General features: G+C 60.4%; 1 protein-coding gene across 1 annotated transcript; it reads left to right on the forward strand.

Moving 5' to 3' along the window:
- The first annotated feature begins 3,357 nt into the window (after positions 1–3,357).
- Positions 3,358–13,366, forward strand: LOC308248906 (histo-blood group ABO system transferase-like). The gene is made up of 6 exons (XM_080669372.1): positions 3,358–3,564; positions 9,185–9,254; positions 9,899–9,955; positions 10,800–10,835; positions 11,307–11,441; positions 11,912–13,366. The coding sequence occupies exons 1-6, from the start codon at positions 3,537–3,539 to the stop codon at positions 12,597–12,599; spliced, it is 1,014 nt and encodes a 337-aa protein (XP_080525498.1). The 5' UTR covers positions 3,358–3,536; the 3' UTR covers positions 12,600–13,366.
- The last annotated feature ends 734 nt before the right edge of the window (positions 13,367–14,100 follow it).

A 14,100-nucleotide genomic window follows, 5' to 3' on the forward strand; every position in this document is an offset into this window, starting at 1 on the left:
GGGGCCGGGTAGGTCAGCGAGCCGCTCGTCCCTCCTACGGACGCAGCCCCGCCCACCAGCCCGCTCGCCCCGCCCACAGCCGCAGCTCCTCCCACGGCCGCAAACCCGGCCCGGCATCCCGGCGCGCGGGGCCCGCTGGACTCCGCTCTCCACTGTCTGTCTGGTCTGCGCCCTGGGACAACCCAGGACCGGCTCCAGGGCGAGAAGCACGGGTCCGGGAACTCAGGGCCAGACCTGAGAAGCAACTCAGACCCAGCCCCTGCACCCCTCCCGTCAGCTAGAGCTGGGGGCCCCTAGCAGGATGGGGCTTTAATGTGTTCAGAAGAGCATGGGAGCAAGCACAGTGGGAAAACCCGCTGAAGGGCGTCGCACTGCCTTTCGGTTAGGGTCGGTCCTCCTTGGCTCAGGCCCCTGGGCCGGCGCCGAATGCTGGCCAGGCTGTGGAGCGACAGGGACTCTCAGTCACTCTCAGTCGTAGCTGGTGGGAACGCAGCATGGAACCTCCACTTTGGAAAAAAAGTTTGGCGGTTTCTTCCCAAAGTGAACAAATTCATACCATAGGATCAAGCAATGGTGCTCCTTGGTATTTACCTAAAGGAGCTGAAAACCTGTACCTGCCGCCCTGGCTGGTTTGGCTCCGTGGATAGCGGGTCCCAGGTTCAATCCTAATCAAGGGCACAGGCCCGGGTTGCGGGCTCGATCCCCGTTGTGGGGCGTGCAGGAGGCAGCAGATCAATGATTCTCTCATCATTGATGTTTCTCTCTCTCTCTCCCTCTCCCTTCCTCTCTAAAATCAATAAAAAATATGTTTAAAAAAACAAAACAAAAACCATTTACCTGCCCAGGGATGTTTATAGAAATTTTATTCATAACCGCCCAACACTTGGAGGCCATCAAGACGTTCTTCAGCCCTAGCCAGTTTGGCTCAGTGGATAGAGCATCCACCTGCAGACTGAAGGGTCCCAGGTTCAGTTCTGGTCAAGGGCACGTACCTTGGTTGCAGGTTCCCCTGGCCCTGGTCCGGGTGCGTGCAGGAGGCAACCAATCGATGTGTCTCTCTCCCATTGATGTTTCTCTCTGTCTCTCCCTCTCCCTTCCACTCTCTCTAAAAATCAATGGACAAATATCCTCGGGTGAGGATTCACAACAACAACAAAAAAGATGTCCTTCATTGGTGACTAGATAAACTGACGGTGGACTGGTGGACTGTCCAGCACTGAGAATAAATGAACTCCAAGCCATGACAAGTCATGGAAGAACCTTATATGCACATGACTAAGTGAGAGACATCTATCTAAAAATCATACTAGATCCTTTCAACTCTATGACATTCTGGAACTATGGAGACAGTGAAAAGATCAGTGGTTGCTTACGATGGGGGTGGGGGAGGACAGAAGGAGGGCAGAGACGGAGGTAGGGGACCCTGTGCGGCTGGCGCTCACCCACCCATTCTTCCCACAGATGCCTACAGGCCCCACAGGCACCGTGTGAATGCTGCCAGCAGGATCACACTCAGCTCAGCAGGCGGGCAGATGGGATCTGCGCCCTGAGACCAGTGCGCCCTCTCCGCAGACTCAATGCTCGGGAAGCCGCGCAGACAGAGGCCTGAGCAAGGTTCCTGGGGTTCCGGGACACGGGCCTCCCTGGAGTCACAAGGCTGTGCTTTCTGCCGCGCAGCCAGTAGAGTCCGTGATCTCTGACCCGGAGCCCTGTGGTCTGCCAGCATCGAGGGCATAGTGGCAGGCTAGGTTGGTAGTTGGCAAATGGGGTCAAATCTCAGGCCCTTCCCAGTTCTCAATACACCCGAACTGAAGCTGCCCCCGAGGCCCAGCCAGCGTTGGGGTGCACAGCTGGGGCTGAGGGAGAGCGGGGAAGTCTGAGTGCAGCTTTTTGGGGAGCCATGAGATTGGGGGAGAATCGGGTGTGGGACTCCAGCAGGTGCTGGGTGACGGTGGGGTGGCCTCCAGGCCAGGTCTCTCCGGTCCAAATCCTGGCTCTCCGCTCACCTTGTGCAGTCCCTGCCCCTCTCTGTGCTCTGTGCCTTTTTAAAAAATATATGTTTTTATTGGTTTCAGAGCGGAAGGGAGAGGGAGAGATAGAAACATCAAGGATGAGAATCATTGATCAGCTGCCTCCTGCACGCCCCCTACTGGGGATGGAGCCCCGCGACTCAACTCCGCACGTGCCCTGACCAGGAATCCAAGTGTGACCTCCTGGTTCAGAGGTCGAAGTTCAACCACTGCGCCACGCCCACGGGCCTGAGCTCGGTTCCTTTTAAAGGCAGGGTTCGGGTGGAGATTCATGAATGCCTACAAGAAAAGCACTAAGGCAATGCTGGGCATGGCGGAGTGCGAGAAAAGGCTCCCCCTGACTCATTCAGCAGAGCAGGGCCCTGCGTAGGAACCCCGGGAGTGAGGAGCACCCTCCACCTGAGGCCTGTGCTCCCCAGAGTGCTCCCTGCAGAGCTGGGGACCCCTAGCAGGCTCGGACCCCTTGCTCCTCAGGGAGACCAATTCCCTCTTCCTCAGGATGCAGAGTCCCAGGGGACCCCACCCTGATTGGTTTCCTGCGGGAGGGGACGTGGTCCTCAGCGGGAGCTGTAGAGACGGGAGGGGCTTGGAGAGGAAGAGAAGCATCGAGCTCCGAGCCCCAGAGACTCAGCTCCTGTGGGCCCTGTGCCCCCCTGCGCCCCGAGAGCCGATGCAGAGGGGAGTGAAGTTCTGATGACCGAGAACGTGAGTGGAGGCAGGGGAGAAAGGAATATGAACTTGAGCAAGAGCTGACCTCACCTCCCGGCCCTGCCTCAGTTTCCTCGCCTGGAAAGGGGGCGGGGTCACTAGCACTTCCTGGGTGTGCCCGGAAGAGTATAAAGAAGTCTCTGGAAAGGCGCCGGAGCAGGCAGGCTGGCTGGAGGGGGGGGCAGGGGAGGGCTCTCGCGGTCCTCCCGCCCGCCCTCAGGATGTCCCTTCCTCTCCCGACCCCCGCCTGGGCGGCCGCCACTCCCGGACAGAGGCCTCGCATGCCGGGCGCAGCCCGCGGGCAGGGAGCAGGCGCTCCACCGGGTCCCGGGACAGCGAAGGGGCCCCAGGGGGCGAAGCCGGGGACGGCACCTCGGGGCGAGATGGTGGAGGCCGATCGTGGCGGCTTGGACCGGTCCGAGCCCTGGGAGCCAGGGCGGGGCGCGGCTCTGCAGGTGGGGCGCCGAGGGGCGGGGCGTCAGGGATTGGGGCCAGGCGACTGCTCCCAGCTGGTGCGTGAGGCGGGACGTCTGGGGGCGGGGCGTCTGGGGGCGGGGCGGGGAGGGCGCGCGTTCTCATTGGTGCCTATTGAGGAGGCCCCGCCCCTCCACCTGGCGGGGTCCCTGCGGACCCAGATTTTCCTCTCACGACCCTCCGCCTCGGCCCGATCCCCGCTGTCACTCCGCCGGGTAGGGCGTCGGAGAGTCCCAGCCTCGAGGGGAGCGGGCGCGCGTGGCCGCCTGGGGCCGCGGGTCCGTTCTCTCAGGTCTCGGCGGGCGGCCGCCCTGGGGCTCCGCGATGGCTGAGCTGCTGCGGACGCACGCGGGTGAGTGGCGGCCCCAGGGCCCCGCGGTTCCTAGGCGGGAAGAGTCCTGACGGGGGAACCAGGCACCCCGATCGCTGAGCCCCGTGGGCGCCCAGTGCCGCGGGCCTCGGGGGCCTCCTGGAGCCGCTGGGGAGCGGCCGGGAGCCTGGGTGCTCAGGATCCAGCCAGCAGAGCAGGCGGGGTCGCACTGCCTGGGGGCGGCGGCCGGCTGGCCTCGGGGTCCTGGTCCCGGCCAGGTCCGGTGGCCTTGCGGACAGCGCATCCGTCTCCAGGAATCTCCCACACCCTCTCTCTTTAAAAAAAAAAAAAAAAAAAAAAAATTATTGATTTCGAAGAGGAAGGGAGAGGGAGAGAGAAACATCAATGATGAGAGAGAATCGCTGATTGGCTGCCTCCTGCACGCTCCCTCCACTGGAAACCAGCCAGCAACCCCAGCATGTGCCTGACCGGGAATCAAACCCGGACCTTCTGGTTCCTAGGTGGACGCTCAACCACTGAGCCGCGCAGGCTGGGCTCCCACCCCTCCCTGACACACACTGGCCTTCCCCTGAACTGGGATTCCGGAGGCTGACCCCTGGTGGGCGCTCCCCTCCCACCCCCTCCCCTCCAGAAGGCCCTGGGGTCGCTCTTGCGCGCCCCCCTCCCAGTCCTGCCCCTTTGCCTTCGTCACCTTTGCCTGCACACCTGCTGTCGCCTAGCACTTCCTGGGTGGGCCCGGAAGAGTATAAAGAAGCCTCTGGAAAGGCGCCGGAGCAGGCAGGCTGGCTGGAGTGGGGGGAGGGGAGGGGAGGGCTCTCGCAGCCGCCACTCCCGGACAGAGGCCTCGCAGGCCGGGCACAGCCCGCGGGCAGGGAGCAGGCAGAGTTGGCACCCTTAGTGCAGTGCGCAGTGGGAGCTGCGCCCGGAAAGCAGACACGTGGGCACGGGGTGCCACTGCCCGGCTGGGAAAGGGGCCGGAGAACCAGATCCGAGGAGGCCACAGGGGACTAATGGCCCATTCATTCAGCTAGTTCGTGTGTACACAGTTGAGGACAGAACTTTTGGGTTGGGTTCAGGAGGGTGTCAAATAGAGCAGAGGCCTCACCTCGGCTTTTGGGGGGCGGGAGGCCTGGCAGGCTGGCTGCCCTGGATGCGGTGCCACGTCCTGCCCCTGCCCTCAGTGACAGGCACAATTTGTTCATGTTGACCGAGGGCCAGGACTCGGCTCAGTGCAGACCCTTCAGGAAGCCTTGGTGGCTAATAGACGCTGGGAAAGCCGGTTTATCGAGATTTAGGGCATTGTCCTAAATGCGTGGGTAGGAAGGGGCAGGATGGAGTCTGTATCTGGGTCTGACCACAAGACCTCCCTCCGCACCGCCCAGCTCTTCCCCGTCCTCCTTCTCCATCCTGTTTGTTCATATTTTTGTTGTTCCCTTTTTTCCTCTCAAAGTATTTTAACAACTTTTAAACAATAAGCCACACATAAAGGGCACAGCTGGGTGAGCTCTGACCCATGTAGACGCCCCTGGAGCAGTCACCCCAGTCAAGGTCAGAAACACCTCCCCCAGCCTCCGGGGCCCAGGGCACTCTGCTGTCTCTGGGGCCCAGGGCGCTCTGCTGTCTCAGCGGCCCCAGGCTCCACGCGACCAGTGCTGTGGCTGCTCTGGGACCCTCCAAGGACTGGGCACTCTGCCACTGGTCCCCACACCCCCGGTTCTGGTGAGGTCTGGCCCATGAGCGGACTGGATGTGAACTTGAAGATTAAGAAGTTCGGGTCTTGTCCTAACCGGTTTGGCTCAGTGGATAGAGCGTCGGCCTGCGGACTGAAGGGTCCCAGGTTCGATTCCGGTCAAGGGCATGTACCTTGGTTGCGGGCACATCCCCAGTGGGAGGTGTGCAGGAGGCAGCTGATCGATGTTTCTCTCTCATCGATGTTTCTAACTCTCTATCCCTCTTCCTTCCTCTCTGTAAAAAATTAATAAAATATATTTTAAAAAAAGAAGATGTATACTTATGACTAATGCACCTTAAAAAAAAAAAAAAAAGAAGTTTGGTCTTTTGAGAAACCCTGGCAAACTAGCCCCCATTCTCAGGTTCCCACATTCATTCATCGGAGTGTTCATTCCACCAATGTTTTAAAACACTTGGTAAGTCACAGGAGCTGGAAGGACCCTGCCACAGGGAGCCAGGAGGAGGCGCTTAGGGACCTGAATGGGGACATGCCCTGTGTGGGCAAGTCTAGGGCCCCAGTGCAGCCGGGAGAGGACCGGCACAGGGAAGGCACAGGGAATGAGCCCATCGGGTTAGGGGAGAGCGGGAGGGCGGGGGGCCGAGGAAGGCACAGAGAGGCGGGAAGGGGCACAGAGAGCCTTGGAGATGGCAGTAAAGGACGAATTGGCAGGTGGTGAGCTGGGTGTGGGGTTCGCTGGCTTCAGGAGACGCTTGACTCCTTCAACCCCCGGATCCAGCTTCCTGAGGACGGGCGAGCCAGGGCAGGGCTTCTGCGAAGTGGCAGCACCCCGGGCCCTGCTGTCCTCTGGCTGTGGCAGGTCTCAGGGATGGAACGAGTGGGGCAGAGGTCTCACGCGGAATCAGAAGCAGACCTTCAAGCCCTGCACCGAACACACCTGCTTCCCTCTCCTCTGTTAGCTTCGGGCCAGTGATCTCCTACGGGTGGCATTTTTTTTAAAATATATTTTATTGATTTTTTACAGAGAGGAAGGGAGAAGGACAGTCAGAAACATCGATGAGAGAGACACCGATTCAGCTGCCTTCTGCACACCTCCCACTGGGGATGTGCCTGCAACCAAGGTACATGCCCTTGACCGGAATCGAACTTGGGACCTTTCAGTCCGCAGGCCGACCCTCTATCCACTGAGCCAAACCAGTTAGGGCGCATTTTTTTTTTAAATCCTCACCCGAGGATATTTTTCCCATTGATTTTTAGAGAGAGTGGGAGGGAGAGGGAGAGAAAGAGAGAGAAACACCGATGTGAGAGAGACCCATCGTGTGGTTGTCTCCCTCATGTCCCCGACGAGGGCTGGGAGCCTGCAACCCAGGCAGGTGCCCTTGACCGGAATCGAACCCAGGGCCCTTCAGTCCTCAGGCCGACACTCTATCCACTGAGCCAAACCGGCTAGGTTCTGGTGCCACTTTTTTAAAAATGGCTTTATTGAGCCCTAACCGGTTTGGCTCAGTGGATAGAGCCTCTGCCTGCGGACTCAAGGGTCCCGGGTTCGATTCCGGTCAAGGGCATGTGCCTTGGTTGCGGGCACATCCCCAGTAGGAGGTGTGCAGGAGGCAGCTGATCGATGTTTCTCTCTCATCGATGTTTCTAACTCTCTATCCCTCTTCCTTCTTCTCTGTAAAAAATCAATAAAAAATATATTAAAATAGCTTTATTGAAAACATTTCTATATCATAACATTTACCTGTTTTATGTGTAATATTAAATTATTTTTAGTCAATTTACAGATATGTGTAATACATTTTAGAATTTTCCCATCAGCTCCCCAAATTTTCTAGTGCCCATTTCAGCCACTTTCTGTCTCTATAGCTTTACCTTTCCTGGACTTTTCACAGACATCATATATTCATTTCAAGGTACATGTGATCTTTTGCCTCTGACTTCTCTTGGAATCGCGTTTGCAAGGTTCATCTATGTTGTAGTGTGTATCAGTATTTCATTCATGCTTATTGCTGAATAATCTCATTGTGTGGGCACACCATTGTTTACTCACCCGTTGGTGGGCATTTTGGTTGTTTCTACACTTTAGGTTTTTTGTTGTTTTGTGTGTGTGTGTGTGTGTGTGTTTTAAGAGAGGAAGGGAGAAGGATAAGAGATAGAAACGTCAATGATGAGAGAGAATCATTGATCGGCTGCCTCCTGCTCCCCCCCACACTGGGGATCGAGCCCGCAACCCCAGCATGTGCCCTGACTGGGAATCGAGCCCCAGCCTCCTGATTCATAGGTCAACGCTCAACCACTGAGCCACACCTGCTGGGCTCACTTTCTCAATGGTGTATTTGAAGTGCAAAAGTTTTTTTAAAATTTTATTGTTGACACTATTACAGATGTCCCCCATTCCTCCCCCTTTACCCACCTCCACTCAGCCCCCAGCGCCCGCCCCCCCCCCCCCGCCTCTGCTGTCTGTCCATTGGTTGTACACACGTGTTCTGTGGCTAATCTCCTCACCGTTCATCCACTTCCCCCAGTCCAAAAGTTTTAACTTTGATGAGCTCCTATTGAACTTTTCCTTTTCTTTTATTCTTTGTGCTTTCGGTGTGATATGTAAGAATTCTTCGCTTAACCCAGTGTCACAACCATTTCGTCCTCTGTCTCCTTCTAGTGTGAGTCTTTCGGACATCGGTGCATGTCATCTCAGTTGTCTAAATTGTGGGCAGGCGGGCCCGGGCCTGCCCTGTGGACTTGTCTAAAAGTCTCTCTCAGGTTCAAAACCAGCAGCGTCCGGCCTCAGCCTGCCTGTGCCTCTTGCTGAACAGCCCCACGCCCTGCACGCAGCCGCGGCCGCAGTTCACAGCACACAGTTCACAGCACACAGTTCACAGCACAGCCGCTCCCAGCTCAGGCCGCCGCCCCCCGGAGCACTTTGCAGCCCCTACCAAGTGGCCCCGGGAGTGGGGGGGCACAGGCAGCGGCTGCCCCAGAGGTCCCAGAACCAGCTTCCTGCGGGCAGGCGACACAGGGGGAATCTTAAAGATGGTGTGTGCCAAAACCGGTGTGGCTCAGTGGAAAGAGCGTCGGCCTGCGGACTGAAGGGTCCCGGGTTCGATTCTGGTCAAGGGCATGTACCTTGGTTGCAGGCACATCTCCAGTGGGAGGTGTGCAGGAGGCAGCTGGTCGATGTTTCTAACTCTCTATCCCTCTCCCTTCCTCTCTGTAAAATATCAATAAAATATATTAAAAAAAAAAAAAAAAAAGATAGTGTGTGAATAAGGCCAGGCGGGAGTGTGTTTATCTGATCGCGTTCAGACAGACGCTGGGAGGGGCCTGTGAGGGGAGCCGTTAGGTTAGCGGGCGCCTGGGGCGGGGTGGGGGGATTTGCTGCGCAGGGGCAGGAGGGAACGTGTGCATCTGGCTTGGCCGGGGCGGTGGTTACACACGTGTACACGTTGTTAAATACTCAGCGGCCTCCGTACCTAAAATGCATACGTTTTATCGGATATAAATGATACCTCAAATAAGCGTGTGTGTTAAAAGCTTTTAAAAGGAAACGTGAAATAGTATTTTCGAAACTGAAAGGAAATGCTTTCCAGCCCCCCGCCCTCCCCCCGCCCCACCTTGGGGGGCAGCGGCTGTCCTCCGGTGCTCACGCCCCTGGGGTCATGTCAGTCTCCATGGAAAGGGGGGGCTCAGTGGAAAGAGACCTGGGGAGGCCGGGCATCTGGGAGTCGGGGTGCCCTGGGGATGCTGCGAGGAAGAACTGTGGGCCCCTCTGAAGGAGAGGGGACAAACGTCGGGATTGGACTGGGTCTCCAAGAGGCTCCAGTTTTGCCCCAAACTCGCCCTGCGAGGGGCGGCTCTCTGGCCTGGGCCGGGCCAGGGTCCCCATCACAGCCCGCAGACCGGCCCGGAGGCGAGAGCAGCGTGGCGTGACCGCGTTTCCACCGCCTTTTCCAGGAAAACCCACGTGCCGCTCGCTTCGACCTCTGGCCTTTCTCCTGGTCACCTTCCTCCTGGTCTTCTTTGGGTAAGAAGCGTGCGAGACCCTCTGGGTCTGCGGGCTCGGGAGAAGCCCCAGCAGGAGACCATCGGATCCCAGTGGGGCTCCCTGAGCTGTTCCCCCCAATCCCCCCGCCCCGGGGTCACAACTGTAGTGACAGGGCTGATGACAGCTGCCTCACGGCCCCGGCTTCACACTCCGTCCTGCGGAGGCCGCACCTGTGGGTGAGCTGTGCTCCCCCCACGTCACCAGTGGGGAGTCGGGCGAGGCCAGGAGCCCTCCCTGTGTGGCTGTGAGTGGGGAGGCCGCGCTGTCAGCCGCTCCCAGATGGACAAGGTCCTGGAACCGGGGAGTGAGGTCACGGCCGCTCTCCTGGGGCAGGGACCCTGCCAGGAAGCCGTCCCTGGGCAGCCTCGGACCAGCCGGCCACGCACGGGACCCACTCCCGCCGCCCACGGGCTCGCGTGGGGCACTGGCCGCAGTGGCCGCCCCTCCTTGGGACCGGTCACCTGAGCTTAGGGGACACTGGCCCCCACCCTGCCCGAGGGCAGCTGCTCTGGGGAGCTCGGGGTCATGACCTGGGCTCACCTCCTGCTTTGCGTGGGGAGGGTGGACAGGCCGTCCCAGGACCAGCTCCTCAACAAGAGCCCTGGGGGGGGGCTCTTCCACAGCATGGGGGTCCTAAGCCCGAGAATCCCGATGCTGGGCACCAGACCCGAAGGAGAAGGGTGAGTGAGTGAGGGCGGGTCACACCGCTCCATGACAACCCGCACCGCTCCATGACTGAGGCCCAGCCCCCGCCCGGGTGACACAGTGGTGGGTCAGGGCCTCCTGTTCGTCCATCTCCCCGCGCTCAGAGCAGCGCGGCCAAGTCCCTGCCCTTGCAGGGTCACCTGGGCAGGACTGACTCCACACATCTGGCTTCAGTATTGACCTCCCTCTGACCTCCTGCCTCTGGGTGCCCTGACCAGGAATCGAACCCACCACCCTTTGGTGCACGGGACGATGCTCCAACCGAGCCCCACCAGCCAGGGCAGACACCGGCTTTAAGTGCATCCGGGATGCCCATGGCAGCATTTGACAGTGACCCCGGCTGCTGGCCCATGCTCCGGGCCTCCACCGGCTTTAGATGGGACTGGCCGCTGCACACACGGCCCAGGCTGTTGGAGCTGGTCCTGTGGCGGCCACGTCCGGGGCGTTCCTGTCACCCAGCCAGAGGCCCAGCAGGGCCACGTGCGTGTCTGACAGCCGTTCCTCTGGGCCAGCTCCCCCCTTGGGCACCCACCCACCCAGAGGCCACTTCCAGGCCCCCCCGCCCGCAGTGAGCTGGGACGGGACCCTGGGACCCACCACTTCGGGTCAGAGGGGGGCAAAGGCCCGAGGCCTTCCGTTCCAGGGCCCAGTTCACCAGGGGGGAGCGACACGCGGAGGCTGAGCACCCCCAGACCCCGAGGTGCGGTGCCGGAGGAGCCTGGGCTCCGTGTCCCGGGAGCAGGCACAGCCTGGCCCTCAGCAGCCCCCCAGCGACTTCCACGGGGTCTCCCGACACTCACGCCCGCTGCGCTGTTTCAGGATGCTGTACCCGCAGCCCACGGTGCTGACCCCCTCGTGAGTAACCCTATCGCTCTCACCGCCACTCTCGCTGTGTCCTAACGGGCGGTGCCACCGACGTCCCTCCCGGGACTGGCTTTGCCCGCTCCGTCCCCTCTGGTCGGCCTGGGCTCCGAGCCTGGAGCCACAGAGAGTCTCTGTCCTTCCCCCTGCGCTGCGCTCCCTGTTCTCTGTCTCTCACCAAGACAGCGTGGAGGGTGGGGGGCTTCCACCGGGGTCCCCTTCGCCGGCCCGTCCCCGCTGCCCCGGGCCCTCGGGGTGCAGTGCCGGTAAGGGGGGCTCTGCCCAAGTTTGCATCTGGACTGGCATCAGCAGGTTCCTTGCAGATGCCACGTCCTTCTGGAAGGATGGTCCGCCTGGGGCGCTGCGGGCCTGGGGCCGAGCGGGGGCCTCCGGTGCGCGCAGGGGGCACAGGCTGAGTGTCCCCCTCCTGCCGGTCACTCGTGGCTGCGGGCTCTCTCGGTGCAGGAGGAAAGACGTCCTCGTCCTGACCCCGTGGCTGGCGCCCATCGTCTGGGAGGGGACCTTCAACATTGACATCCTGAACGAGCAGTTCCGGCTCCAGAACGTCACGGTCGGGCTCACCGTGTTTGCCATCAAGAAGTAAGTGGGGGGCAGGATGGAGGGCGGGGAGAGGAGGTGGGAGCGGCATGTCCATCAAGAAGTAAGTGGGGGGCAGGACGGAGGGCGGAGAGCGGAGGTGGGAGCGGCAGGTCCATCAGGGTCTGTCCTTGTGTCCAGGGCATGATGGGATGGGGTCAGCCAGGAGATGGGGACCTGGGGGGTGAGGGGCCCTTCGGGAGCCCAGCACAGGTGGGACCCAGCTCCACCTCTACTCACAGAGGCGCTGCTCCTGCTCCAGCCCCCGGAGCCTCAGGCCCTCCTCCGTAAGATGGGGTGCTGCCGGCCCCCCATCTCTGGGAACAGAGGATTAGGGAGGCCAAGCCTTCCCGCTCAGGCGCGGCCAGGGCAGGGAGTGGGTCCCCTTGAAGAAGGCGCACGTGCTGCGTGGCCGGGGGTCGGGGCCTCGCCCGGCACCCGTGACCCTCCTGCCCGCCCCTCCTGCCCCCCAGGTACGTGGTCTTCCTGAAGCTGTTCCTGGAGACGGCCGAGCAGCACTTCATGGTGGGCCACAGGGTCAACTACTACGTGTTCACCGACCGGCCGGCCGACGTGCCCGGCGTGGCGCTGGGGGAGGGCCGCCGCCTGGTGGTGCTCGAGGTCCCGGGCGCCGCGCGCTGGCAGGACGTGTCCATGCGCCGCATGCAGATGATCAGCGACTTCTGTGAGCGGCGCTTCCTGCGGGAGGTGGCCTTCCTGGTGTGCGCGGACGTGGACATGCGCTTCCGCGACCACGTGGGCGTGGAGATCCTGTCCCCGCTCTTCGGCACCCTGCACCCCGGCTTCTACAGCGCGGCCCGCCAGGCCTTCACCTACGAGCGCCGGCCGCAGTCCCAGGCCTACATCCCCCGGGACCAGGGCGACTTTTACTACATGGGGGCCCTCTTTGGGGGGTCGGTGTCTGAGGTTCACCGGCTCACCACAGCCTGTCACCAGGCCATGGTGGCCGACCGCGCCAATGGCATCGAGGCCGTTTGGCACGACGAGAGCCACCTGAACCGGTACCTGCTGGACCACAAGCCCACCAAGGTGCTGTCCCCGGAGTACCTGTGGGACGAGCGGCTGCTGGGCTGGCCGGCCGTCATGAGGAAGCTGAGGTTCGTGGCCCTGCCCAAGAACCACCAGCAAATCCGCAACTGAGGGGTGCGCTGGGGGCTGCGGGCCATGCTCCCTCGGGGCCCCAGATTGGAACCTTTATGGCCGCTAGGCACGACTGCGCCTCCCTCTTCTGTCCTGTGGAGGGAGACTGTCGAGGCCTGGCACTGCCCCAACCCCCAAATACAGGCCTTGGGGCACCTCCGCCCTGTGCCCACCCACGCACAGGCGTGCAGGAGACAGGCCCCATTCCCTGGGCACGGGGCCTGGAGCGGCCTGGCCATCCGCTCCCACTGGGCGCTCCTCAGGCCCTTCAGCTCAGGTGAGGCAGGTGGTCCCAGCCCCACCTGACAGACGGGGGGCCCAGATGAAGGCACTCCCAGGGAAAGGCATGGCCCCCCGTGTGCAGAAAACTCTGGAAAGCTAGTGTTTTCAAAAGGGACGAGGGCAAACTTCCACTTCCAACGAAAGGAAGCCGAGGCCCCGGCACGTCCCGGAGAGAAGGGGGAGGGCCCCTCTGGGAGACGGTGCGCGGGCCCGCAGGTCCCACGGGCGGCACCTCCCGCAGTGCTGTCCTAGGAGGCCCCCCCACAGGCGTTCCTGCAGGTTTGCAAAGATGTATTTTTGAGCGTCGACCTATGAACCAAGAGGTCATGGTTCGATTCCCGGTCAAGGCACATGCCCAGGTTGTGGGTTCTATCCGCAGTGTGAGGTGTGCAGGAGGCAACCAATCGATTCTCATCATTGATGTTTCTCTCTCCCTCCCTCTCCCTTCCTCTCTGAAATCAATAAAAATTTATTTTTTCAAAAGAGATGTGTTTTTGAGACTACCCATCAGAGCGCTGGTGAAATTGCCAGAAATTGGGAGACACGTCCATGGAGAGGGATTGGACCCATCCATCCTGGTCCACGCGGACGCGGCAAGCTGAGCGGCTGCTGCTGTGGGTGCAGGGTCTCCACGCGCCCACCGACAGACCTCAGGGTCCTCTTAGCTGAGACACGTGGAACCTTCTGCATCCAGGATCCCACCCATTAGACCAGGGGTGGGCAAACTTTTTGACTCGAGGGCCACAATGGGTTCTTAAACTGGACCGGAGGGCCGGAACAAAAGCATGGATGGAGTGTTTGTGTGAACTAATATAAATTCAAAGTAAAGGAGTGGAGGGGAGAGTAAGAGAACCCTCCGCTCTTTCGGCTCCGCGGGCCGGATAGAACAGCCGAACGGGTCGGATCCGGCCTGCGGGCCGTAGTTTGCCCACGGCTGCATTAGACCATGCACGTGTGATTCCAATAGGCAGACACACGTGTAAAGGAGTCTGCGTGTAACAGAGACAGACAGAGAGGTGGAGCCTGAGAGATGCCCACAAACCACTCATGATGGTCACCTCGGGGGCGGGACTTGCCAATCTCTTGTCGTCTCCTCATCTAAGTTTTTGCAGTGCCTGTGACTTCTATAGTTCTGAAATATCACAGGCACGTGTTCAGTGCTCTCCGTGTATTGCTCATCTAGGGAGAAAAGTACGTGATTTAGCTTTTACTTTTTTAA

This window comes from Plecotus auritus, assembly GCF_963455305.1.
Source record: "Plecotus auritus genome assembly, chromosome: 5".
In the NCBI taxonomy this organism is placed as follows: Eukaryota; Metazoa; Chordata; class Mammalia; order Chiroptera; family Vespertilionidae; genus Plecotus; species Plecotus auritus.